At 37.8% G+C, this 27,987-nt stretch overlaps 1 protein-coding gene across 1 annotated transcript; it reads left to right on the top strand.

Moving 5' to 3' along the window:
- Nucleotides 1–2,717: 2,717 nt before the first annotated feature.
- On the top strand, nucleotides 2,718–26,128 carry lmcd1 (LIM and cysteine-rich domains 1). Its single transcript, XM_088636624.1, has 6 exons — nucleotides 2,718–3,010; nucleotides 9,868–9,956; nucleotides 12,824–13,079; nucleotides 17,294–17,632; nucleotides 21,563–21,778; nucleotides 22,053–26,128. The coding sequence occupies exons 1-6, from the start codon at nucleotides 2,984–2,986 to the stop codon at nucleotides 22,212–22,214; spliced, it is 1,089 nt and encodes a 362-aa protein (XP_088492750.1). The 5' UTR covers nucleotides 2,718–2,983; the 3' UTR covers nucleotides 22,215–26,128.
- The last annotated feature ends 1,859 nt before the right edge of the window (nucleotides 26,129–27,987 follow it).

The raw sequence follows: 27,987 nt of genomic DNA, 5'->3' as shown, positions 1-27,987 counted from the left end.
TGTACAGTATTAACGTGTTGGTACTGTATATTGGTAGATAAGATTCTAGTAATTTGTCAGACATCAACACCAGTTTATCCATGCAGATGCTTATTCCTCTCTCTCTAGAAACCTGGGGTCACAAGTATAGTTCTGTAGATCTTGTAAACAAATGTGCATTATTTAATTAGGAGGAAATGTATACTATTTTGTCTTTAGCATTCCTGTAACCCCGTCTTTCAGTGGAGACGTTAAACCGAGGTCCTGACTCTCAGTGGTCATTAAAGATCCCCGGGCATTTCACGACAAGTAGGGAGTTATCCCAGTGTCCGGGCCAAATTTCCCCCCTCGGCCATTACCGCGGCTCCAAATTGTCCCCAAGTATGATTGGCTTGCACCTGCCCTGGGATGGACTGGCTGTCCAGGGTGTACCCTGCCTTGCGCTCGTTGCTTGCAGGGTAGGCTCCGACTTCCCGGGACACCATATGGTATGAAGCGGTTTGATAAATGACATGACATGACATTCCTGTAACCATGCTTTTAAATTAATATTTTGAAAACCACTAGATGGTGCAGTTTTCTTGATTGTGAATTTCTCCATGAACTGAAAGTGCTACATGTTCATTCACTTAGAGTAAATTGAATTGTTAAAAAAAAGTGTTAAGTATTTGTGCTCTGACAATGAACGTTGCCAAGCATTGTTTGGACCTATGGATATTTCTGGTAATTAAGAAACACTGTCCCGTAATCTCTACGAGGTTTAAAAACAATATGACTTGACCGCACAAGAATAAAGACGTATTTTTCTACAGAGGTATGAAAGGCTTTTTCTCTTCTCACTTCATGTTTGCAGCATTTTAGAATGAATGTGGTGGGGAGTAGCTTTGGTTAGTACTCACTTAAGTAGAAAGGTTGAATGTTTTTTAAGTGCCTTCAATACACTGACCAAAATCCGAACAGTTGGTGTAAACAATGAAAATGTTCGAGTGTAAATTTCCAAAGGAAGAAGTACAGTAGATCTTAATTCAATGAAGGAAAATAAGAAAGATACTCCAAAAGTGTGTTTTAGTGTGAAATTTACCTGTATTTGCTCTTGCAAGTTAGTAAACAGTGAGTAAACTCACGATATGCATGACTGCACTAACATGAATCAGAAGTGATTGCAGGGGTGTCATTATTATCTATCGTGCCCTTGTCTAGACAAAAACAGCTGCATTTAAAACTTTTCAGATGTTTAAAGGCATAAAGCAAGAAAGGGGAGGTCAAGATACAGTACACGCACACAAACACAGATTATGTGAGTAATGTCTCAGACGAAATCATACTAAATCATCCAAAAGGCACGTCTTGCCAGATACCGTATCTGGTAAACTGCTGTTTGCAGTGCGGTTTATTATCTAGTGTAAGTGTACGATGTCTAACCACATTACACAGAGTTACAGTATTGTTTGATCTCCTCGAATACTACGTGGGAACATAATTAAATAGTTCTTACAACAGTTAGGTATGGCATTTCTGTATTTCTTCTATGGACCTGTATTGACAGCAGTTTGTCTATGGGAGGATGCTGGTGAGTTTCAAACTGTCCCAATTCCATTTTGGGGAATCAAATGAGAACAAGGGCTGGTAAAAACCTTGTTTCGTTTTTATTAAGAATTGTTACTAATAATCAGAGTGAGTCACAAACCATCTGATTTACAAAAAGAACAAAATCAGACCTAAACCTGGAGGCGATTTTTTTAAAACCTGATTTGGGTCACAACACTATTTGTGCTCAAAGACTACAACATATAAAATATTTAAATAAATTGAGGTCGTTAATTTACCAAAACACAGCGCTCGTTTATCATTCTGTTGCTTTTGAAAGTTTGCATAACCTGGCGCCGCTGAGTGGGGGTATTTAGCCCTTTTAGGAATTATTTTTTTCATTCAGAGGCAAGAGCGGCAGAGGAACACAATGTGAAGCAGGTCTATCCTACCCTCACGTTGTTGAAGCTGATGATGAGCCTACTAGATTTTAACCTCCTGATCATCCTTGAAACTGCATCCCAAAGTACTGTACTGTAGTATGTTCTACTGTTTATTTCCCAGCATCCCAAAGTACTGTACTGTAGTATGTTCTACTGTTTATTTCGCAACTGAACTTTTACTTCTGATGCTCGCGTCTCTACTTTTAGTTACTGTAAATATGAATATGTCCGACATACTGTAGTATACCTTCCGTTTGGTATACACATGCTGTGTGTTTAATGTATATGATAAAAAGAAAATATGGAATACATTTTCCCATTTACAAAGTTACGTTTTGTAACTTATCACATATTTTTATGTGTGCTTCTACATATTGTGCAACCTAATAAATATGGAGGTACACAGAGGTGTTAGGAATTGACTGAAAACAACTGATAACACTTGAGCTTCGATTTCCATTATTAAACCATGATCAAATATTGTAATTACTTGTAAACGCCGAATTTGGTCACGTACAGTAACATTTATCATGCTCCGCATTTGGTTAAATCCGCATCTGCAACTTTAGTCAGGATAGGTTTATTTATCCTCACTGGTTTAGTTGCATTGTGCGTCGCTTTTCCTTTAAAGGGAAAAAAAGAGAAGAAATTAATATACAGAAAAGCCTGACTACTCAGTCGCTATCTAATGTAGTAGGACAAAAATGTGAATCGAGCATTCTTTCACACTCTATCACATAATCCCGCACCGGTGATGTCATGTCTTTTAAGGAGGCTGGGTGTTCCCGGATAGTACAACAAAAAAGAGCGAAAGAAGGAAAAGAGCAAAAAATATGAAGCGTTTCTATTGGGTAAAATAATGTCAGTTTATCGTAATTGGCTGGCAAAGTTATGTAGGGATTCCCACCCTCGTATTAAAACAACCTAAGAACGGGCAGGCAACAGACTACAACTGCAAGCAAGGTGGTAATAGCTGAGCACTGAAGAGGGAGATACGACAAATACTCTTTAACTGCAAATAAAAAGTGCTTCTAATGGATCTCAGCACTGGAATGCAAAAGGTAAAACGTATGGTTACGTTTTAATGGATGGGTAAGACGGTGGTGTGGTGATTTGCTGAATGTGTAACTATTGCTTTCCAATGATTTTACGCCTTTCGCTTTCTTTGAACATCTGTGCAAGACAAATCCAGGTGAAGTGTAGTTTTCACGGGCAAAAGCTAAGCACTGTTTCGATGCTGTTATTGTACAAAGGCGATTTTGACTAAGCAAATTACTGTGTAAATACATTCATTAGTATTACAATTATTGAAGTTTATTAAATGCTATCAATACAAGGCGAGACACCTGCACCTTATTGATACGATGAAGTACTTGCATTAACGGTACATATTAAGGGTAGTGTACAGTTGACGATGTGTACTTTCTCTTGATTTTTTTGGTGTTGGCCCTTTTCCATTCTAACTTGCTCGGTATGTTCACATTCTTCCAACTCAGTTGCTAATGCGCGCTGGCTGCCTGCCATAAATGCTTAAACTAAATTACGAAGGTTTATTTCTATGTTTATTCATTCCTAGACCTTTAAAAACCGTTTTTCTGAAATGTGTGAAATGTTGCAAGTTTTGTTTGAATCAACTCTAAAAATATGCTTGAATTTTCGGTTTACTCTGCACCTTACAGAAACGCAACAGTTTCTTGGTTTTTGTATTTTATTTAGAATTCACGTAGGCATTTGTATAAGCATCCAAATCACACTCTTAGTTTACTGTGACATACTGTACCATTTGCAGATGAGTAATCACTTCTCCGTTTCTGTTCAGGAAAGCAAACTTCACCCTCATGTTAAGATCCAGCTACAGTACATACTGTACACCACTCAAATTGTTAAAACACCTGAACAAGGCTCCACGACCGAAACGTGGAATAGACCTTTTACTTCTTCCTTGTTGTTAAAATGAGTCATTTAAAAGGGTTAAAGCCAACAGGTGTGCTTGCTCTTCTCATAAAGTTAAGAGACTTATTTATGTTGGATTTTTAACTTTGGCCTAAGTTGACACACTGATCACTTTTATGCTACTGTAATATTTGCATTATTGCATTGGCAGGAGTCACCAGTTTGTTTTTCTCAAAGTCATGCCAATGAGCTTTGAGTTTGACATTTCTGGGTGATGTTATTGTTACTCTTCACACAGTTCTTGACTGTTCAAGGCTCTTGCCATTTTTTATTACCATTTCTCATGTTAAATTACCAGTGTGACATTTCTGAATCGCTGCAAGAATTGTTTATTCTTCTATTCGGCCTTTGCAGAACTCATTAAAGAGCATCACGGATGGTTTCAGATAATTATCTTCCCCAATCCTACCATTTTCTATTTCTTTAGTCTTTCATCTACTTTTTCCCAGTGTTTTAACTGCTCACTATTCTATTCTGTTGTTCCCACATTGCTTGCAACCTTGAATGAAGGATGAAGAAAGAAGATCAGCAACTGCTCTCTCTGATCATTGTCTGCTGAGACCTTTCATTTCGATGGACTTTTCAGTATTTAAATAAATCTATTGCTTGGCCTTTGCCAGCTGGCTAAGCTTTGGCTCAGGGATCCTAATCATTCCAGGGTTTCCTAGTTGTCTTCCATTGGATTCCTTAACATGGCTCTTGACATGACGCTTTAAAGCCACCTGTACTGCAATGTCAACTTCAAAGACAATAGACGGGGATACTCGGTTCATAGGTTTAAAATTGTCATACAGTCCTGTCACTTATACCCAGGTATTATTAAGTACCTGTCCTTAAATATTTCTGCAGAAGAAACCAGATCTTCTATAGCCACTTTGGGGTCATGGCAGTGTCGTGGACAAATTGGGTTTCCCTGGACAAACAGACACATACAGTACAAGTCCAAGATAGCAAGGACTATGAACTGTGGACAGTGCTTCCGTGTGGCTACTCTGTTTTTTGACACTATTAGAATGTGACTGTAGCATGAAGCAGAGACATTGCAGAAAGTAAGGATTTACAAATGGAACAACGCTGCTGAATTTTATCGTTCACCATTGATGAAGTGTTTTTCATCAAATTTGCCAGGCATTTCATTTTTCAATCATTGTGTGTGTGATTTGTATGTTTGCCCTAGTTGACATCTCTTGCTGTTGTGTAACAGGACATTGTCAGAGGCAGTGGAAAACTCAGATCACCTTATCTAAAATAGCCAGGCCATCTCTCAAGCTTTATCATGAATTCACACATTGTTGCTCTGCAAGGGGATCTCAGCCAAGAATGTGCTCCCAGCGTGGCCAGTTCTTTGCTGTGGCTCCAGCTCAATTATTCTTCCTGCCACACTGCAGGCTCAGAACTTGGCAGGCCTATTAAAATAGTTTCCTACGTTTCCCCCCTCACTCTGCAATACTCAAAAGAAAAGTAGCCTTTATAAAGACTTTACTGTAGGCAGTGTTTTTTTCTTTTGCTTTTATTTTCTAGTAGTAGAAAAATGCCCCGTTTACTGAAACATAGCCACTACTTGCATGTAGGAGCTTTTATTAAATGAGCTGCCAGACTTGCTCAATAGGAACATTGTGTGATTAGAGTTTGTCTTCTCTGGTGTTGATTGTGGTTTTCATGGTGGGCTTAATAGCATCTCTTTAAAACAAATGATGGAGTGTGGGCCTTTTGCAAATGACATCCAAGTTGTTATGCCAAATTAGCGCACAGACATAGCTTATAAAACAGATAGGGTTTTGTATGTCTTAGTATGAACTAACTTCAGTTCTCACTGCAAGTGCAAATCTATTGACACTTGACTTTGCTCATCTTTGAAAGTTCCTGTTGGTCATTATAATAATACAACGAGCTGTTCAGTTTAAATGAAAGTGACTTATGAGGTTTTCAGCCACTACCCATAAGGGCTCTGCAGTTCACTGGTTGTCCCTTTGGACCTCAATTAAATCATTAATTTAATTGCTTGCTCAGCTAGACCAATTTAATGGTCCTTTTCAGGTCTAAAGCTCCATTATGCACCTGTAAAACTTGTGTCTCTCAAGAACTACTCATGTAGAACCATTCATTAATACAAGTGCCTGGAAAATAAATAAAGTAGTTTAAGTCAGTTGATTTCTTCATCATCACGAAATACAGTCTGCCTTATCATGGTGAGGGATTCTGCTGCACTTAGTGCAGCTGAACTTAGTGGTTAGCTTTTATGTTCTGAGGTTCAGATTAGTCTGTCCATCCATTTTCAAGAACCACTTAGTCCAATGCAGGGTTGTGGTGAACCAGAGCCTAACCCATCAAATAACATGCACAAGGCAGGATACAGGCTTAGTCCATATTTAAAACAAAAGCAAAGAAACAATACGATTGTTTCAAGACATTAGTTGCCTAAAGTAAAGGAAAAGGGATTTTAGCCTGGCCTAAATAGATTTGGTTAAATGTGTAGTTGTACCAATACTCTAATAAACTGAGAATACTGTATGTGTGAGAGCAATATTGGGTTCTTTGTTCAATGGCCCTGAGTTAATCCAGCAGAGGGAAATTAATCTTATTCTCAGTCTAAACCCTCCATACTTTGGCATTATTTCAAATTGAGCTTTACAGTATTGGGTTTCTTTTCCCGTTTCTACAGGTGATTTGTGCCCAGTAGACAGATTTGTTGATCTTCCATTTGTAATGCATATTCTGACATTCTGCTTTTCCAATACGGCTTGTTGATGTTTCCTGCATGTCGTACAACTTTAGGTGTGCCCACTTGGGAGAAAACAGATTGTGCATCATTTTGCACACAGAACTTTCCTTTTCTGGTGCAGAAATGAAGCACTGTTGATTGTCCCCTAGATGCAGGCATAGCATAAGAAACAAGTCTTGTTTCAGAAGTAACAACTGGAATTTGAAGGTCTGTCAGTTCAGAACACAATTTGCTTCTTGCTCTTACAAGGTACAGTATCTCTCATTCTAGCGTTAATCCCGCATCAGCAGGGTCAACTTGTTGGCACGCCCGTCTCCATTTGGTGCTTTGAACCAAATCTTTGAGCTAACATTGCCATTAAATGTGACCAAGAATACTCCAACCACAGAGAGTCAGGACCTCAGTTTTCGTCTCATCCGAAGGATGGCACCTGTTTACAGTATAGTGTCACCATCACTATACTGGGGCATTAGGACCCACATGGACCACAGGGTGAGTGCCCCCTGCTGGTCTCACTAACACCTCTTCCAGCAGCAACCTTAGTTTTTCCCCAGGAGGTCTCCCATCGAGGTACTGGCCAGGCTCACACCTGCTTAGCTTCAGTGGGCTGCCAATTGTAAGTTGCAGGGTGACATGGCTGCTGGCCTATAAGGTACAGTATATATTGTGAAAATGTAATAGTAAGTATTTTATTTTGCCCACGTAAATATACAGTACTTTTTGGAAAATCCTCTGGGAAGCACTGTATTTCCAGTTAGACCAATTGTAGCAAATTTTCCTACTGGAGCATAAAGTATTTAGTTTGTCCTGTTTGTTTCTCACAATTAAGTTTGCCTGTTGAAGAATATGAAAATAATATCTAGTTTCTCTAGCTGATGTGGTTTTCATTTGTTTTCTGCCTTTTTGTGTGCTGTCCTCAGTTTGAAGTTTTTGCATTAGGTTTTGCATTCAGCCTGTAGGTCCAGTTAACTACAGTTGATGACTTCACTCAACTCTTGTAACAAGGAGCGACACTTGAGTTGGTAGCATTCAATCATAAAATACTTGTGCAGTAGCAGGGGAACTGTAAGCACAGGATAGGTAATAGTTTCTGGTGGATCTGTTCTCTGTTTCACATGCACTTTCTTGTAGTTTCCACTTATGCCTGCTCTATGGTTTCAGAATGCACTGCCATATTCAACCTCTGAAACCCTAGAGCATAGTTAAGATCATTTGTGGTCAATTTGTATACTGTACCTTTTCACTCTCTCAGGTGCACAATATCAGACCATAAACCCTTCCCGTCCAGTATATTTCCTCTTCCTTTTCAAGCTTTTCTTATGTCACTTTCTACTTGAGAGTATTTTCCATATAGAATGCCATTTTGATAGGAATCTCAAAATCCCCTGCTAAGAGAGACAGCAATTACAACTAGTATGTTTCATTCCCTGATGATATCTAGCCTGTCAGGTATTAGAAATGAATTTGGCAAATAATTCTCTAAGCTGTGAAAACGTTATGTCTTATGTTATTGGTAAGACAGTACTTTTTATTGATATACAGTATAGTGATCCTGATCATTTATTGGTATTCATTTTTTATTGCCCTAATGTATTATTCATTATCAATATATTGTCACCACAGCCATTTTTCCTAGGTGAACTGCCTCATTATAGAAGTAAGAAGATGACAGATGGCCTAGCGCAGCACACAGTTTGGAAACGGACATCAGATTAAAGAGGAACAAATAGGGAGTCCTTAAAGCTGTTTACTACAAACTTTCACTTGCCAGGAAAAGGCTCATCTTTGCCTTGTCATGATAAATGCTTTGGCAAAGTGCCCAAGTGAAAATCGAGAATAAAAATAGTTGTGCTCCTCAGTCAAATCATGTTTTTTGTTTACAATCTAGGAAAATGCAGTAGGTATTTATATCTTGACTTGGAGCTTTCACCAATCAAAACACAGAAGATTCAGGATTAAATTGTCAATAAATTTAAATCCATATAACTAATAGGTATCCAAATCATTGTACGTGACTTTTCAAAATCTTTTTTACTGTAAGTTAACAAATATAGTGGAATATATCATTTTTCAGATGTGCTTTTGGTTGTATCCTTCTTTAGTTTTAAGAATAATTACATATATCTTGGCATAATAGGGTAACATATTTCAATTTTCATTTCCACTTACCTCTTCAGAACAATTGTAGACACAGCTTTTTTTACCTGCACTATACTCTACAATATAGTGATATCCTCTAAGCCCATGTCGTGTGACAACAAAACAGACAAAGATCTTACATCATTCTAGCTGAAATGGGAATCTGTCACTTGACTAAGGGTGAACAATTTACTGACATATTGATTGTTTTTGCATGTTACTGACTGGTAACATCTGTTATTTTGTATTGTTCTGGCTCACAGCCTTGTTAAGTGTAGCTTGCAGGCTACCCTTATTCTGGAACCAAGAATGAAATGGCTAATGTAATGCCAACACACTGAACACAAGGACCTTCAGACACTGTTTCCTTAGACAAGCTCAACTGCAAGGTGTAGGGAGGAAAGACAGGGCACCAAACACAAAGAAATGTGGACTGAAGAGTGTTATGTATACAAATCTGATGAATATGTGTTTGATTAGTGGGTGTATTCTGCTTTCAAAAGTACAGCAGACGTTTCCAAGTCCAAGTAATAAACTGCTGGACCACAAAATCTTTCAGAACAACTTCCAAAGCTTGGTGCTGCAGTGTAATTTTCCCAGCTTTTCTAACTCGAAATAAACTGCAGTTTGTTTTCTAAAAATATATTTAAGTGAAAATAATATATATCGTATATAAGCTTTCTCTGTACCTGGATTGTGTCTTGCTCCTTTTAAAGATTCACACCAAACATTTTTCGGAGGAAAAAACCTGGTAGCTACTGTACATTTTCCTCTGGAGTTGGGAAATTGGCAAATCATTACACAGCAAGGAAAATGTATTAAGTTACTGTGCAAATAAACTCCATTCTCTCTCATTAGATTACACTGTGTTGAATAAGGCTGATTGCAGGTTTAAAAGTGAGGAGACTGGCAACAGATGCAGAAGGAAAGGTACAATAAACCAGGAACGGCTGTCGGGAGAAGGCATCTGTGCAGTGCCAGCAGGGCTTGTTGGAGGACCACACAGGGCTTCCCTGCAGACCCGGCTATCCTCTTGCAGACCGTGAACACCGGACAGTGGCTCCCCTCTCAAAGCTGTCCTTTCTGTGTTGCGTTTTTTTCCAGATGTCCATGGGGCAGCCGCCAGCAGGAAGGGGTGCGCCTTGTTTGAGATGTAAAGGGATCTGCTCTGGATTCCAGCCACATTCCTGGAGGTAATTTATTCTCCGCCGAAAAAGGAGCCTCCTTCTTCTCCAGTGCGTTTGCGGAGCGCTCCTATGATTTATCACAACACCGTGGCAGCTCTCAGTGTGACTTCCCTTTTTCTCAGCCTTACTATTTTGAAAGTAGATCTTGGATGATTTTAAGACGAGCCACTTTTTTAAAAGCATCTCATCCGCATTTGATGTTTTCGTTTGCGGATTGCAATTGATCAGTTGTCCACCCACTTGGTTCTCCCCTTCCCAATTTCTTCCGATGTCCTGGGCAGCTCTTTCTGAACCTCCTAAAAATGTAGCAGGTACAGTATTTCATGAAAACGTGGCACACCACCAACATGCGTAGTCCATCAACAAAAGATGCAGTTACTTGCTGTAAGTGTAGTGAGCCATTCTATGACAGCTCAACCGCAATTTCACCACAACATTATTGTTGTCTTAGCATCTATCCATCTTCTACGTGCTTCATCCAATTCATGGGTCATGGGGGATCTAGAGCTTATTCGGCAAGCAACATGCGCAAGGCAAGATACACCAGTCCATCGCAGGGCACATGGATGCAGACATGTACACACTCTCACCAGGACCAGGTGTCCCTGAAGCCAGTTTACATACTAGAATGTCTTTGGACACTGGGAGAGAACCAGAGCACCCAGTGGAAACCCAGTCAAAGAAGGGAAGAACATAAAAAAGCCATGCAAATTGCACCCCCGGTCCAGGATTGAACCTAGGGCCCCAGAGCTGCAAGACAACAGTGCTAGCCATTTCACCACAATGCCACCCATATCTTTGCCTTTCGCTTGCACTTGGTAAATATTAAGCTATAAATAATCCTTTAGTTCTCAATTCAAAGATGTTTACAAAATGTAGAACATGCCAATACTTCAGTATAAAAAAAGTATTGCAACACATTAATGCATGTACTTTGTATTTGTAAAAAAAAAAACGGCTCAGAAACGTGGCAATTTGTTTGAAAGTTTTTTTCAGTGGAGATCTAAAATTAATTTTGCAGTCTGTCGTTACATATAAGGCTTTTTATTAAGTTACTGGACTTTGTGGTTCCTTTTTTAGGATTTGACTCAAAATAACCCAAGCAAAGCTTGCACTTTAACAACACAGTATAGCTCCAACTGTATTTGTCTTTGATAGAAAATGTACCAAGGAAGGAACTGTAAAAGTCCATGTGAAATATGTCTAGCATTTTCTCTCATTATAGAAGAGAGGACAAAACATGTTCAATAGAATCCTTATTTGGCTTTTTTTCTTTAGAAATTTGCCAAAATATATAACCTTGTGTAATAAAACACATTTTTACTTGATTTCAGTACAAAAAGATACATCACCATAATTGTGTACATTTTGCAGTTACGCATTACCCAAAAAGATATTATTTTTGATTTCCAAACTCATGTTAGTCACATTTACTACTGAGTCTTCAAACTTTGGCAAACATCTCACAGTCATTCTGTCAACAATTGTCTGATTCCTGGCGAAAACAGCTTAAGAATCCAAACAAGCCTTTATGTGTCAAATCCACCCTATCAAGAGTAAGTAAGACTGTCTCACTCAGAGCTTGATGTTGAGACTGTGCAGAGCAAAGATTCTCTGTACCCTGAGATGTTTAGGGGGTGCAAGCAAACAACGATATTTGAAGTTTCCCTATTAGTGAGTGGGAAACATTCTTGATAGGGCAAGGCGTCGGAGAAAACAAACACTGAATATGACCATTAAACCTATAGAAACAGTGAGAAGAATCCATGAATAGACACAAGAACTGTCCGTGTTCAAGCTAATATTCAAGTATCTTAACAATCCATTTTCTAACCACTTTATCCAATGAAGGGTTGAGGGAGAGCTGGTTTCTATCCCAGCAAGAAACAGGCACACTGCAGGGTACACCCTGGACGGGACACCAGTCCATTGCAGGGCACACACAGACACAAGCATGCACACACACACACCGGGGCCAGTTTTCAGAGAATCTGGTTAAGTAGTATGTCTTTGGACATTGGGAGGTAGCAGGAAAACCTGGAGGAAATCCACTCAAACAAATGGAGATCACACAAGCTTCACACAGTCTGGATCTGAACCCAGGGCCCCTGTGCTGCAAGTCAGCAATGTTAACTACCACCGTGCCACCATGCTGCCCTCAGTTATCTAGTGTGTAGGCGGGTATTCAGAGCACAGAAAACAAGTACTGCTGCCAGTATTGTGACGATTTGAGGTTTATGGTGTACTGAGCATACTACACCTGTTGCTAGATGAGTGTCACTTTGTGTATTATCACCTGGAGCTACATCTGTCCTCTGTCTGGTGCTTTAACTCTGGATGTTGGTGAGAAAAGCACAGTTTGTAGGATGCAAGCAGGCTGTGTTTCTCTATTGTGCAGATACAGTGCAAGGTTGCAAAACTGAACTAAGTGGATCAACATTTGTTGGTTCTATGTTTATTTTAAAATGGTATCATTGACCACCTCTGATCACTGATCTGACATGTGGTCGCCTCTTTGCCTGACCTCATGGAAGAGAGATTAGCTAGTGAAGTTATTTAGTTCTGGTTTTACAAATCCTCCACATGAATGAAAATGAAAAGGCATTTGAGTGATTCACTCTTACTGTTGGTAGCGGGGCTCGATATTCAGAGTACAATGTTTTGAGAATGAACTCCATTGATCATCTCAGTTCTCAGATCACGCTGAATCTCCTGGCGAGCCAAATAGCAGTGGTTTTACAAAGGCTGCTGAGAGTGCCAGCTTCTCCTTGAGATGACCTTTGGCATTTGCTAAGATGGAACTCTGATTTCTCAGGAGACGCCTCTTTTCTACAATGTCATTATACTCGGTCTACTCTTCTTCAACTCACCAGGAAAGCATGTAAGCTGTGCCACTGTATCCAGGAGGATCACAGCCTGAGCTCAGATCTAGAAGATGACCGGAAGATTGGCCAACTGTTGGCTGATTCCAAGTACGTCCACCTGACTGCTCGGGTGAAAGGAAGTGATGGTCTGAGGGTGTACAAGAGGAACCGGATGATCATCACCAATCCCATTGTGTCAAGGAAAGACCCCACATTTGACACTATCACCTATGAGTGGGCTCCTCCAGGGCTGACACAGAAGCTGGTAAGATTGCTCTCATTCCGTGGGATGATGCCCAAATCGATCGGGTCTAGATGTGCATTCATGTAGATGTTGTAGTCTTCAACATGACGAAACCATCACCTGAGCTGGGTAACCAAATATGCATATTGTGCTTTCGCTGGGATGAGTTTGTCAAGTCTGTTTTTTATTGTGCTTATTGCAATAGATTGATATTTTGTGAAAAAAAACTGCAAATTATACTGGACTGTTACAATATCCTTTTATGTTTTAGATTTTTTTTACTTCTTCCTAGAAACCATATGTTGAGAGGATATACTTGCCAATTTATTTTTGTCTTCGGGGGCCACACAAACCGATTCAATCCCAAAGCTTTATATGAACCGCAGTATTATCTATGGAATACACTTCACTCAAATAATAATGTTTGCAAACAAGGAGGGTATTTGGCTCATCTAGCTCATTTGGTTTTTAGTCACTAATTGATACGAGAATCTCCTGCAGCAATTTCTTGAGAGAGGTAATGATATTGACTTCAATAACAGGGCTGGCTAGCGTATACCATATTCCCACAATCCTTTATGTAAAGTAGTGTCAGTTGTAAAGCCTTCTCCATTTTCAATGTTTCATTGTGGCAACAGAGAAGCAGAGAAGACCTTTGGCATTATGATATTGGCAAGACTGTTCTATCAGAAACTGCAAGGCAAGAGAGCTGTGTGCCGTTTGTGAGCAAGGAATAATGTTGACCTTTGTTGTAGTACAAGGCTGACTTTTCCTGTTCCTATTCTTACACAAACAGCTAAGCCAGCTGGAACAGTCCTTTAGTGAGTGTTTCTGTTACTGGTCCCAATGGGGCTGTCAGCAGTGTGCTGCAGGACGATCTGTAAATAAACCTTCTGTCCAAAGGGTTGCGATTTATAGACCTAGAGAGCCAGCCTGGATTCGTGGCAACCGCTGTATGCCCTCTGTTGCTGTAAAAGTCTGCTTTTGAAAGAGCACTGGCACTTGAAATAAGAAATTGTAATTGTATGTTCTTGATTTTTAACTTACTGGCCTTATTTGCATGTGTATTTGTCCTTGTTTGTTAACAAGGCGTATTCATTGTTTCATAAGGGAATTGTGAAAAAAATATTATGGTAATTAGCATTGTAATAATGATTACATGAGTAATTGGTGAACTTTATTTTATGTTTGTAGTCAATTAAATGAAGTGTTTTGTCTAGCTGAGTGCATATTGTTTTCAGTAAAGAAGGCTTTAATGTTTTTTGTTCACTATCTAGTTGTCTTCCTTCAAGTGTTCTTGTATAGTTTACAATACAGGCACAACCCGCATGGGTCATGGTATCATGTGATGGACTATAGGAGTTTTATTAGGATTTTTACCATTACATCCACGATGGGCAGATATCTCCTACGTATTGTGGAAGGCCTGAGCAAAATTGCATGAAAAATAATAGATGTAAGTAGAATTTTCAGGCTATTTAGGCTGAATTTTGACTGTCTGTTCAAGAAGAATTCTGTGTGTAATTAGATTCTGAATTATCCGCAAATAACAGAAACAACTGCAATGTCAGGTCCATTAATTGCCTTTGAGTAGCTGAAGTTAGAAAGCTACTCTGAATGTTGGCAACCCTGAATTTAAATTCAGTCAAGCAGGCAATCCCATTTCATTATGAGAAAATGGTCACATCTGGGGAAACCCATTCACTGTAGCTACATGAGCCATTTTTTATAAACAAGACCCCTTTTGATGGAAACAAGAAGCATCATGGTTATTTATTTTGATTAAGCACTTTTCGAGCACAAAGACTAATTATATAGAAAAAGCAATGTTAAGAAACTTATAATTACAGTCTATTTGGACAGCCTTAAATATGATCTATAAGCAATTGCCTTTTCTCACCTTGGGTTTTCAATGCAGTTATTTTTCCCCTTAAACAAGGTCTCTTTTAATTCATTTCCACACAGTCTTCACTGAGCCTGCTTACCATTATGTTTAAATGGTGCAATGCAGATTTTATAAGTCTATAAATAATTGTGGTTTTATCATTAGAATGCCTCAGCTTTTATGATGCCATGGAGAACATTATATAGTAAATATCTGTGGTACAAGTTACCATAGTTCCCTAGTCAGTGTGAACAAAAAGTCTGAATAGGCTTGTGGGTTTTAGTTCTAAGCCAGATGCATAAAATATTAAGCTGAGAATACTAAGGATACAGTGGGTTTAATGGTTATGGGTTGACCACCCTCACATTTGTCCTGGTTTTTGTTTAAATTAAGAGAAATGTTAAGTAGCATTCTGTAACGTAGCTTGGTATTTCTCGAACTTCTGTGTATGAGATTGTGCCCAGACTGACTCTCTTAATTTGTTTTTGCCAACATGAATCTCATTTGGATGCCTTTTTTATTTTCATTTGTTAAACTATCTGTAAAACTTCAAACACCCTTCTATCTTCAAGGCAAAGTCTCATTTTCATTATTGTCCCAGCAGGTATCACAGATGCAAAGTGATTCACAGAGCTTGGTCATATTAAATTAAGTAAATAGGTCTTTGATCTAATATATCTGAGACAAACCCCTACAAAAACCGTCAAGACTGATAATGTAAAAGGTGTTAAGATTCCAGTTAATTGTATTCTGAAGTGTCAAAATAATTAAGGCCAGTGTGTTCTGATGGAACAAGCAGAGCTCAATTGTATGTAGAAAAATAAAAAGAAGAAAAGATTTTGGCTTGTAACCTTCTTCAGGTCTGTCACTAACATCTGTAGAAGGCTCCATTGCTGAAAATTTACATTTCTCTTCATTTTACTTTTCAACATGAAATTGACCTTTGCTTTCTATTTTGCAGGTCATATACTGATGCAGCTCTCCGCTCTAAACTCAAATGTGATTTAATGTCATGTTATGAGTGTAGGAAAATAAGAGATTCAAGATTGCAGGCACTGTGTTTCATGCTTGCATGCATTGCCACTGCATTAATATCTGATCTGAATTGTGGTATTAGCCTGAAGTGTGTGTGGTCCTTTTCAGATTGAGTCAATGGGATTAAGAATACCCGAATTGTTGTGATAGAGAGGGAGCAATTTAACGCAGATTATTCATACACTTGTTTAGAGCTTTTTCATATTAGAGCCTCTTCAAGCTATACCTCATAGCTATTCCCAGTCAGTCTACAGTATATGCCGGATAGCAATATATAGTTTTGTTCTATAAAAGCTCTTTGTATAAAAAAATTAACTTTTTTTTCAAGGGGAAAAGAAGAAACGCATGTCTCCTCTGGGCCTTTGCTAGTGCCTGCCTTTTGTCCTGAAGGGATGTCTCAGACCATTTACTGTATGCTCCACTTAGTTCACTGCTGGATACTTTAATCATCATGGACTCTTGTGATGTTCAGCTGTATAGACACAAATCTGAAGGAGAGTGTAATTACCTTCAACTTATCCAGCACTTATTTAGAGAGAATTTTGGAACAGGCTCTGGAACTGCTACCAGCCAAAAAGTTTTTTATTTGTCATATAATGGCTGTTAAATGGCTCTTAAAAGTTTATATTAAGCCAGTCCTGTTGAACACAATAATATAGACAGTTTAACAATGAGGTAGTGTTGCAGCCTAGCAGTGAGGGAACTGGCACACTGAGAAAGGGGCCTTACGTTTGACAGGGTTTTAAGCCTGAATGGATTTCTTGTGTTTTTTTTAATTGCATACATTTTGTGGTCCTTTAGTTGCTTATGAAAAAGTCAGGTAAACTTCATGTTTAGCAGTAGTATTGCCTTCGATCCTAGTTACCAGCCAGACTTTCTCTTAAGTTCTTTTGTGTCTTTAAGTTACTGTACTGTATGTGAGTCTTATTTGCCTCATTAAAAAATATCTTCTGTAACTCTCTTAAATTTTAAGAGTTCTTACACAAGCTTCCTTAGATTTGGGTGATTGGGTAAAAGTTAGCCACTCACTCGGGTTGAGATTTTGAAACTGCTGGAATGAAAAGGAAAGTTTGTTTTGCATAGATTTGTGAAGTGCACTTCTGCCTGACGGACCTTCATGTTATTAACATCTGAACATCACCAGTACACGACATTTATAGGTTAATGCCTTCAGGATACTGCAAAGTACATTCTGTAAAATCATCATCAACATTATTTCATGTTTACATATTTGCATTGTGGAATCTTCTATGGCAGCCGTGGAAATCCTTCAGTATAATGGTTAAAGCCATTTTTATTGATATCTTTCTCTCAGGCAATTCTTTACATGGAACTGATTCCACAAGAGAAACGTCCTGTGGCTGGCACAGAGGGGGCCTTCTACCGGCGCAGGCAGTTGATGAAGCAGCTCCCTCTGTACGATCAGGACCCTGCTCAGTGTCAGGGGCTGTCTGCAGGAGAGGAAAAGGCCATGGCAGAGTTTGTCAAGGCCTACAAAGATGAGGCGCTTGGTGTGGGGGAAGTTGCGCTTCCAGGAGAAGCAGGCCACGCAAAGGAAGATGGGAAACAGGTGCAGAAAAATGGGAAGACCCCTCAGGACCCCAGCTCTGCATCAAATGGTACTGTTGCAGATGGCCTCAAGAAAACAGATAACGTAAGTAACTAGTGACTCTATTGGGCTAGAAGACACAATTCGCAGATTATATTTATGTCTGAGTTTCACATTATAAAGAGTCCTGCTATACTGAAATTCTTGGGGTCTGATGAAGATGACCATAATGAATATTAGAAATGATGCACCAAGTATAGAGGTCATTTGGAAGTATTTGAGATTTCCACTTTCATTTTGTCAATAGTTTCCACATTGTAGGACACTGTATGTGATTTAATTGCCACACTTGTTAGATACAAAGATGTTGCATAATGCTCACTATAAAATGTCAAGGTTTTACTGCATTTTAGGAACCCACAACTGATAAATTCGAGACTTCATTTTTTTGTATTACCAACATTAAACCAAGTCAATTTGAAACCTGTCAGCAGCAATGCATGTGAATAAATTTTCTCTACTAAAGAATACATATAAAAAATTGATGAGAATGTGACTAGGGTAATGGATGACAGTCATTCTGAGCTGTAGCTGTGTCCCTGCAGTACAGTAAGCAAGTTAAAGTACTATTTCTTCTTTACCATGCTAATACATTTCCAGTGAAGCAGATTAAACTAGACTGCCTGCACCAACAATGCAATTATGCAGTGCAATGTATTATAGTTCTATAATTGCTGTACCTATTCATGCTAGAGACAGAACAAAGTGTTTTAAGTTAATAAAATGGGTTATAGGTAACAAATATTTTACCTGTTTTAAATGGGTCAAATTTAACTTTCACAGGGAGAGACATTGTGTATATTCCTATTAGAAAGCATTGTTTGTGCCATGTAAGCTTTCTAAACAGTTATTTAGAACAGCGTTCTAAATAGTTATGTTGTGATGTATTTACATAGTCCTTATATTATATTCAATGCAATGATGATGAGTTTGTCTTAAGAGTCACATTACTCTACAATAATATTTTAGAACTTCTGTAGCCATTTTTCAGAAGAAACAAAATTATTAGAAGATAAAAAATCATAGTTTATGGTAAAATAATGTGGAGTTGATTCAATGCCTGAAGCAGATACACAAAACTCCCTTGATGTTTAAGAAAATCAAACAATTTTAATTTGTTGTACTACAGTATATCTCTTATTTACGTCTATGACATTTGCTGATTTTCGTAAACTTAGCAACTAATTCCAGTGAGTTATGCACAAAAATAGATTTTGCCAATTTTTTGCTTTAATGTGAATTAATCTTTGTAATGGATTTGCAATATAAAAATAAAAAAAACCTTTTTAGGTCAAATAAGTTCCTCAGTGTGGTATTATACTTAATTTGAAATAAATCTGTAAGGAAACCATCCAAATTAAGACTTAAAATGATACAAAGTAATTCTTCATTACCATAAAACTACCTGACCAAGTGATACCTCATGCCACGTTTCTCATTTTATTAAGTGGAAGTTTCTGAAAGATTTAGGCCAAATGCACAAAACAGTACCCAAGTATGAAAACAATAAAATTCCTGGTTAATTTTGCAAGTAACATGCTAAAAATCATTAGGCAATGCATAAACAATTGGTAGGAAAACAATAACACTCATTTCTTATACAGTATTACATTGTTATAGTTGTTAGCAAATACACAAAAAATAGATACTATCTTGTACTTTATGCACTTAATGCACATAAGCCTTTATTATAGAATCTCATACAAGAGTAGATACAAAAAGAAATAGAATCTCAACAGGGCTTTACAAAAGCCCAGCTTATAAGAGTGAAATTCTCCTCATTAAATTAAAACAACAGGAAGGAATTACTACATCTCATATGAACAAAAAACTCATGTAGCGTTTGCTCATACAGTATAGTGAGGTATTACAATATTAGGAAATGCAAAAAATATCACCCCCTCAAGTTTAATCAAGAGTCTATTGTATGAAAATCTGACCACCAGAAAATTGACTGGTAGTGGGGAAAAAGACATACTGTATTTGACATTTAATTCTTAAAAGAAAACCGAAACCACTAAATATGTATACAAGTCAACCATGCCTCAGGGTTCAGACCTAAAAGTTAACACTCCACTTTTACAAATACCTTTGTTCTATCAATAGTTGCTCATCATGGTTTTTTATTAATTGCCAAGTTATCTTGAGGGGGCATTTAATTAAAACAGGACAACAGAGACATTTCAAACTGCCCGTTAGACTAGGACCAGCACAGTAGAATACAGACCCCTTGGTTTTAGTAATATAAAAGTTGATTCTCTTTCAGGCAGAGAAAAAAAACATGACAGTAATTTAGCATCCAACATGTTGTACTGATTTAGGACTGAAAAAATAGTATTGTTTTATTTTTTGTTACAGATCATGGAAGTGATTTACAGGCAAATATGTTTTTTTTTCCAGATTCCCAAAATAATAAATACTTAAAATGTCAAAGACCCATCAAAATTGATTATGGAAATTCTGACAGTCATTTTCCTGGTCTGTTTGTCTCTTACATTTTTCCACTTATATTTTTAATAACTTGTATATATTTGGCTTCTTGGTACAGAGTAGGGACTTTAAAAAGCTGAAACCTGAAGAACATCTGTGTTTCATTTTCAAGTGTCTGCATGAAGGCAAACAACATGAAAGGGCATCACAACAGGAATGTGCTTTTGTTTTATTTTAATTATGTGTGCTTTTTTCTTCCAAAGGATGGGGAAAAAAAACTAGTACAAGGTGCCATCAGATCTTAAGCCATTCTATGTTGGTCAGTGTACTTCTTTCTGTCGTATACTACCTGGTGATTATTCCCTGTATTGCAGTGAGCAAGACTGCGTACAAGACAAGGCTATAAAAAGAGATTAACTGTGAAGCTTCTCTGTCACTAGCTAGTGGTTCACAATCGGTAGAGTGAGTATTAGCTGGCAAGGTTGTACAGTATTTGTTTTTGGAGACACAGTTCTATGTTACAACTTGATATGTGCCTGTACACTGTTTTTCCAATCGGTGCTGATGCTCCTGCAAAGCATAGTGGAGGTTATAATGTGTCACAAAATGGACTTTGACATAAAGGCGTATTGGAAGAGTGTGGCTCTTGTGCTCCCAATAGGGAGAAAATTGGAAATTTCCCATTTTAAGTTTTTCTGAAAGGTTTTTCTACTTACCAATATCTACTGTTGATATTACAAAGACAGGTTTCAATAAAACTAATTGATTAGGTTTCCAATTGTTTTTCAGTACCAAAAGTGCAGTATTTTAAGTTTACCCTGTCTTAAAATCATTTTAACAAATGCTAAAAAATTCCTAAGAAGTGAATAATTAGAATTTTTAGGGATATAAATCTGAAGAACTTGTGATGTGAAAGGCTCAATGCTTTAGGTTTTAAAAGGCCTATTCTATTAAAGGAGAACTGCAGCACTGTTTTTATATTTTGGGGTTAGACAGAATCAGCATTGATGAAAGCATTTCAAACCACAAGTAAAATGTACATACAGCAGTAACTTGTAAAGCCTCCAATTTACATTACAAAATAGACAAATATTCTGATAAATGGAACCTATTTGTTAACTCTGCATGCAGATCGTGTTGGAAACATTGTGCTGTGAAATATCCACTGCTCAACCTGTACTTAACTCACTTGTAAATCACATTACTTTAGTAATTACAGTGACTAGTGAGCAGGAAGGGCTGTATCATGTCACAGTTTGTGGGAACTATGGCTCTTGCCTGCAGCAAGACCAGGGGTTTGCAACAACATGGCAACTTACAGTACTTTCACAACATTTACAATTTTGTGGTTAATTGGAAATTTGTACATTTTGTTACACTGAATTTATTTTGTTACTGAGATTTAACCGATGTGAGAGACTGAGACTCCTGTTCCCCTTTAACAAGAGGTTCCTGTGCAGAAAGGATAATAGCTACAGAACAGTAACACCAACGAACTGAGACTCTGAATCTAAATCGCCTTGCACCCTGCATGTCTCTCTGCAGCATTGTGATCACTGCAAGAAGGCTGCCCCCAGTGACCACCCTGTGGTGTATGCAGACCGAGCAGGCTATGAGCGGGTCTGGCACCCATCCTGCTTCATGTGCTACCAGTGTGGGGAAGCCCTGGTGGATCTCATCTATTTCTGGAAGAACGGCTCCCTGCTATGTGGCCGCCATTACTGCCAGACTGTCAGACCACGCTGTGCTGGCTGTGACGAGGTGAATTCACGTCTTCTTGAAACCCGTGACCATTACACTGTACATGGCAATGGCAACATAGGCTGACTAAGTAGGGCCTGTATCGGGCTGCGTATGTTTTGATCCTCCTTCATTGGGTAGGATTGTCTGGTGATCTTTTGTGCGGTGCAAGTTTTTGAGGTTTTGTACTTTTGCAACAAAATTTGGCAGTACTGTAAACCTTTCCTATCGGTCTCATGATTTGGTTATCAAATTAAAAATTTGCTTTCTGTTTTTTTTTGCCATCTCTTTCAAGCTAATCTTCTCAGAGGACTACCTGCAAAGAGAGGGCACAGCATGGCACAGGAACCACTTCTGCTGCTCGGAGTGCGATCAGCCCCTGACAGGCTTGACCATCAACCTGTGCCAGGGGCGCTCATTGTGCCCTGAGTGTGCCCAGCGGGCCAAATCAGTGTAGAGCCTAAGAAGTCTCCAAAGCATGCTCCCCACGTGTCCGTTTCCACTGAAGCACTTAGACCAGACACAGGCTCCCTGCAGAAGGATGGGGGTCATTTTGGGCCTAACAGGCATCCAAACCATTTGGCTTTCTGGTTTATTTAGTGGCGACAGAGGCACACAAAAGTTAAATCGCTTTTAACCTCAAAAGTTTCCTTTTATTTTCTCATTTTCTTAAACTGCACAATTTGCGCGCTTGAAGTTTCGGAGGAGTACAGAAAATCTTTTTCTTTTTCCCAGGGTGCTATTAGATGTACATATTAGAACTTTTTTTTTCTTACTTGCAAAAAAGTAGAAAAGGTATAGTTTCTATTCTGACCGAGAGTTGCTTTCAGTTGTTTATGTTGGTGAAATTGAATTTTGCAGTCTGTTTTAATGCGTTTGTTTAATTGTGCAATGGAATTTGACAGTATTTGTTTGATCTGACAGGAGAAGAAAAAAAATGTACTTACATGCAATGTTTCGGGAAATGATTTACCTTTATGACTTTTGTAAGCTATGACGCAATCTTGGACAATACCATAAAGTCACAATATAAAACTATCTCTCAATATAGTAATAATGGTATCATACAGTTGTTATTATGGTACAATCATACATAGTCATTGTTTTTCTGGATCAAAATCTAAGAAGCTCTTATCAATAAACAAGATAAACTTAAAAAATGCTGAACAATTTAGCTTGCTGTAAATATTTTTTTTTCTCATTTGTGGACCACAGTATGTTGTCTCAGCATTTGAGAAACTATATTCCGAGTTGTTTAAATTGTAACTTGAACTTTAACAGAAACAGACAATTGTACTTGATCCAAACCTAAAATGTGCAGCACAGAGACGTTATGGTGTGTGAGGAGTCCAGAAAAACATAAACACAGATGTCCAGTTGTTAAAGACAGATGTTTCAACCTTGAAGAGTTGAAAATGATGTGGAAAATCTTCTCAGCCTTCCTGTCAAATAGGGAATTGGCTTTGTTATTTTGTTGAAAGTGTTACAGTGCTTATTTATTTTCTAATATTAAATTAAAACTGGTTAATTTATGATTGTAATGAGAAGCGTTTGGGTAAGATTTAAGATTATTCTCTCCCCTACATAACTTTTCTCTCATATAACCTTACTTTTATATAGTAACTTTCATAGTACATCATCTCAAGCTAACAGTACAATCCTATGCTATGGGGGCATGTTGTACATTGCCTAGGTTTCTAAATATCATTATTGGGTGTCCAAATTGAAAAAAATTTGTTCAAAAATGCCTTTTTGTAATATTGCATTCACAGTTAAAAAGTCAGAAAAGGCTTTCTTTCTAAGGCAATGGACATTCAGTTCCTACACTCATAAAATCCTTAACTTTTTAGAAGGCCTTTTATCCTTAAGGTAGTAGTGCGCATGATGTACAGTACAATGTCCTATTAAGTAGTTTCTACTAGTTGCATTGCATAGAATGTTTTCAATAACCTTCTATTGTTACTTTTTGTACAATCCAGTAGCATAAAGAAAAGTTATTGTGTGAAGCTATCAATGAGGAAGTGTACAAGTGAAGAAAGCTGTTGTCAGACCATGCCGAAAACCCAAGGGAAAAAGACAGTCCAAAAGTAGTATAATGCCCACCTATGATCGTATACATGGGGCATCACGTGATTCCAAATAGTTCATTGTTAGGATCTGGGAAAGTGAAATAAAGGTGTGATAAAGAAGTAACTCTGTAAGATTTCTGTTAAAGGTTCCATTTTTGGCATATCAATCTGCAACACAACTGGCAGCCCACTGAAGCTAAGCTGGTGTGAACCTGGTCAGTACCTGGATGGGAAACCTCCTGGGAAAAAATAAGGTTGCTACTGGAAGAGGTGTTAGTGGGGCCAGCAGGGGGCGCTCACCCTGCTGTCCATGTGGGTCCTAATGCCCCAGTATAGTGACGGGGACACTATAGTGTAAACAGGCGCCGTCCTTCGGATGAGACGAAAACTGAGGTCCTGACTCTCTGTGGTCATTAAAAATCCCAGGGCGTTTCTTGAAAAGAGTAGGGGTGTAACCCCAGCGTCCTGGCCAAATTTCCCATTGGCCCTGACCAATCATGGCCTCCTAATAATCCCTGTCTATGAATTGGCTTCGTTACTCTGCTCTCCTCCCCACTGATAGCTGATGTGTGGTAAGCGTTCTGGCGCACTATGGCTGCCGTCGCATCATCCAGGTGGATGCTTCACATTGGTGGTGGTAGAGGGGAGTCCCCATTACCTGTAAAGCGCTTTGAGTGGAGTGGAGTGGAGTGTCCAGAAAAGCGCTATATAAGTGTAAGCAAGTATTATTATTATTATTATTATTATTATTATTATTATTATTATTATTATTATTATTATTATTCCAACAGAAGCCTTGTGTGTGCCTCAGTACTTACATTGTGAAACGTTCCCAGCTCAGATTCAGCTTTTAGGAACCTTTTTAAGGTTATAAATGCTAGAACTGGGATTTAACATAGCAGATATTATACAAGATGGAGTAAAAATGGAGATAAATTATGTAGGTTACTGCATATACTAAGTGACAAATTATCCTACAGGAAGAAAGTAGATGATATGAACTAGCTCTTTGAATAATACTAAACCTTTTCATACCTTGTTGTGGGATTAACCCAATTGCAATTAAGGTATTCCAACAGACTCCAATAGACTATCAATAATCTTTGATATATTTTTGTTGGGAGGTTAAAGTGAACAGAAAGCCAAATCTTGTTGAAAGGGTTTTGGAATTAAAAAAGGTAAAATAGAGTTACTTAGAAACTGAAGCTTTTGTAAATGAATTTAAGACCAGGTCAGGTGGTAAATAGTGACTATCACTGTTACTGATTTTCCTCACCGAGAGAATCAACAAAACTCGCACCCTTTTCCTGTGATCCAACTGAGGCTGAAAAGTCTTTGATTGAACTTCTGTCTAAAATGTGTAAAAACAAGCAATTCTGTACACATCTTATATAGAATGCATAATTATTTCTTGGTATTTGTTGGATGGAAATTGTAACATTTGGTTTAATATGTGTATTGTTAAATGATGCTCCTGATTAATTCAAAAAGAGGATTGTTTTATTCCAAAGTTTGCAAGAAGGGAAACGGCAAACTTTAAAATGAATTAAACTGAACTTAAAGCACAAAAGTGAAGTTACACAAAAGTGATTTTGAGGAGATGTTGGCAATATGCATCATAAAAAGACATATAAAGAAAAATGTGTTGGTTAAGGTCAGTAAACTGGAATCAGTCTTCTTATGTGTAACTTATACAAATGATTGTATTTAACTATTTTAGATTTTGACTTTTTTTTAAATAAAGGTTCCAAACTTATATTTTGATAGTAAATAAACAAGCATGCACCTTTTGCATTCATGTTTGAATTAAACAGGTGCATTCATAAAGCAAAACTTGTTTTTAGATTATTAATTGTACTTATTAAGGATTTCTTTGGTGAAGAAAATAACCATATTATTAAGTTTTTACTTTTCAAACCTTTATTTTTATGTGGTTCTCTAATGATGTAGGTAGATACGGATGTCCATAAACAAAAGCAGATTAAATTATTGTATTGTTTGTTTTAAAACAGTGTTTTATTGTATATTCCTGCCATTTGTTTAGACTGAGAATTCTGACAACTTCTGCCATGTTAATGTAGGAGGATATCATACATCATAGTATAGAAGTAGGTGCTTTTGGATTCAGTATTAAGGATCTAATGAGATGACAGTTTATTCATTTTGAATGATTAGCATACTTTTATTTCTTGAGTTTATAATTAAAGTAGACTTGTGGCTTTATTTACAGAAATATCTATTTTGTTCTTCTTTTCGGGGAAGTCGCTGCTTCAACACTAATAAATTTAACCTTTTAAAATGATGTGTTTCCTCTTTGTTAATTAAGTACAATTGAATAATCGGAAAGCTCAAGAATGTGCAGATATGTTTTATTTTATTCTTTTTGTATTGACATACAGTAACACTTGCATTGCTTGCTTCACTGGCATTTAAGATGTCTTAAATCTTCTTTCATTCTCAAGTTTATTAAGAGCTGTCCTTCAGATGAGGCATTAAAACCCAGGTGGGTTCTACACTGCAGTGGTGGATGAAGTGTTTCATCCTACAATATATGGAAAACTCTTTGGGTTGAAAAGCACTACATAAATGCATAGAATTTATTAGTAGCAGTAACTAGTAGAATTAGTTATCCTTAGCAATTCAATACAATAAGCTGTAAAAGTCTGAAAATATAACATAGATGAACAAAACATTAAAAAAAGTATTAATGTTAAGAATTTTAAGATTAATCCATGCTTTGTTTGAATTTTTCTGATGAGCGCCTGTTCCCATAGTACAGTACATGGGTAAAAAGGCTGTATGTGAGCAAAAGTGGAATTCTTGGAGAAATTCCACTGAAATATAGGGACTGCTTAAGTAATGTACTGTATGAAGCTCATGCTCCAGTCAAGGTGGTACCTGTAATGCAAATACTGTATATAGCATAATATAAGATACCAGCCATAAAGATCACAATGTATCATTGCTGTATATTACAGTCACACTTTTTTTTTTAAGGTTAGTTAATTAATAAATTCCTTATACCCTCAAACCCCATCAAACACGGTTCTCCTTAAATATTCAGGTTATAATGTCACTTAACTTTTAAGGCACGCTGGTTTAATTAAAATAAGTATAGCAACTGAAATAAATATCTAATGTAATTCACAAATGGACGCTTAAATCCACACATAGTAGTCATGCATTCTTCAGAGCCCACAGCTTTGACACATTTTAAAAATAAACACAAACAATTATTTCTGCAGCTGTGATTTTCTTAACAGACTGAAAGAGTAAGGCACTAGGAGAACACACTGCTGTTCATTTAATGGGGTGTTAATGATTGACGTGTACATATTTGGTATTATGGTTGTCATTAAACCACATTGTTAGTATGAGACACACCAAAAATCGATGAGCTCATCTGAGATTCAGAGCAGATTCTCCTCCTTAATGACATCAGCCAGCCTCCTGTTGTCAGATGCAGAATGCCCAAGGCTCCAGTGGCCGATGAATCACTTCCTGACCCCAAAAGTCTTTAATAAGATAAACAGAAAAGTGTGTGGTGAATCTGTCCATTTTTACTCATGCCAGCCAGCCCAAGCATGTTTGCAATTACTCACTCTTGATTTCATATACTGTACTGTATCTAATGGCCTACCAACTTGACTTTGATCCCATGAGGACATTCGTGTCCCTCACCCAAGAATTTGGCTCCTGTGCTAAAGCTTTCCAGTAACAATGAAGCTTCAAAGGGCCTGATACCTGACATCATTGTTGGCTTCTCTCAAAAGTCAAATGCTGCATTCACTACATTCTTGAGAGGTGTTTGTTGAGATATGTAGGCCAAGATTCAAGAGGCATTTTGTTTCACTAAAAAGTTTGTGAAAAATGATAGAAACAAACCACAGAACTGAATTATAGAATTCCTCACAGATTGAATAGACATTACTCTGTGTAAAGGTGAATAAATTTTGCCATCATTACCGACAGTAGTTGGTCGGTTTCCTCACAGATATTGGAACCTCCTGCAGTGTAAAGTCTCTTTAGCTTAGGATGATCTTGTGACACTTCAGGAAATACAAACGCACAATACAAAATGACTATGGCACGGTCTGCAGTTTTTTCTAGTATTGTTTGTACTTCTTGTGGCTCTGCACTGCATAGGAGCCAGTTTCTTGT

Source organism: Lepisosteus platostomus, chromosome 6 (assembly GCF_059453375.1).
Source record: "Lepisosteus platostomus isolate fLepPlt1 chromosome 6, fLepPlt1.hap1, whole genome shotgun sequence".
NCBI lineage: Eukaryota > Metazoa > Chordata > Actinopteri > Semionotiformes > Lepisosteidae > Lepisosteus > Lepisosteus platostomus.
This window is presented reverse-complemented; position numbering and strand designations above follow the sequence as displayed.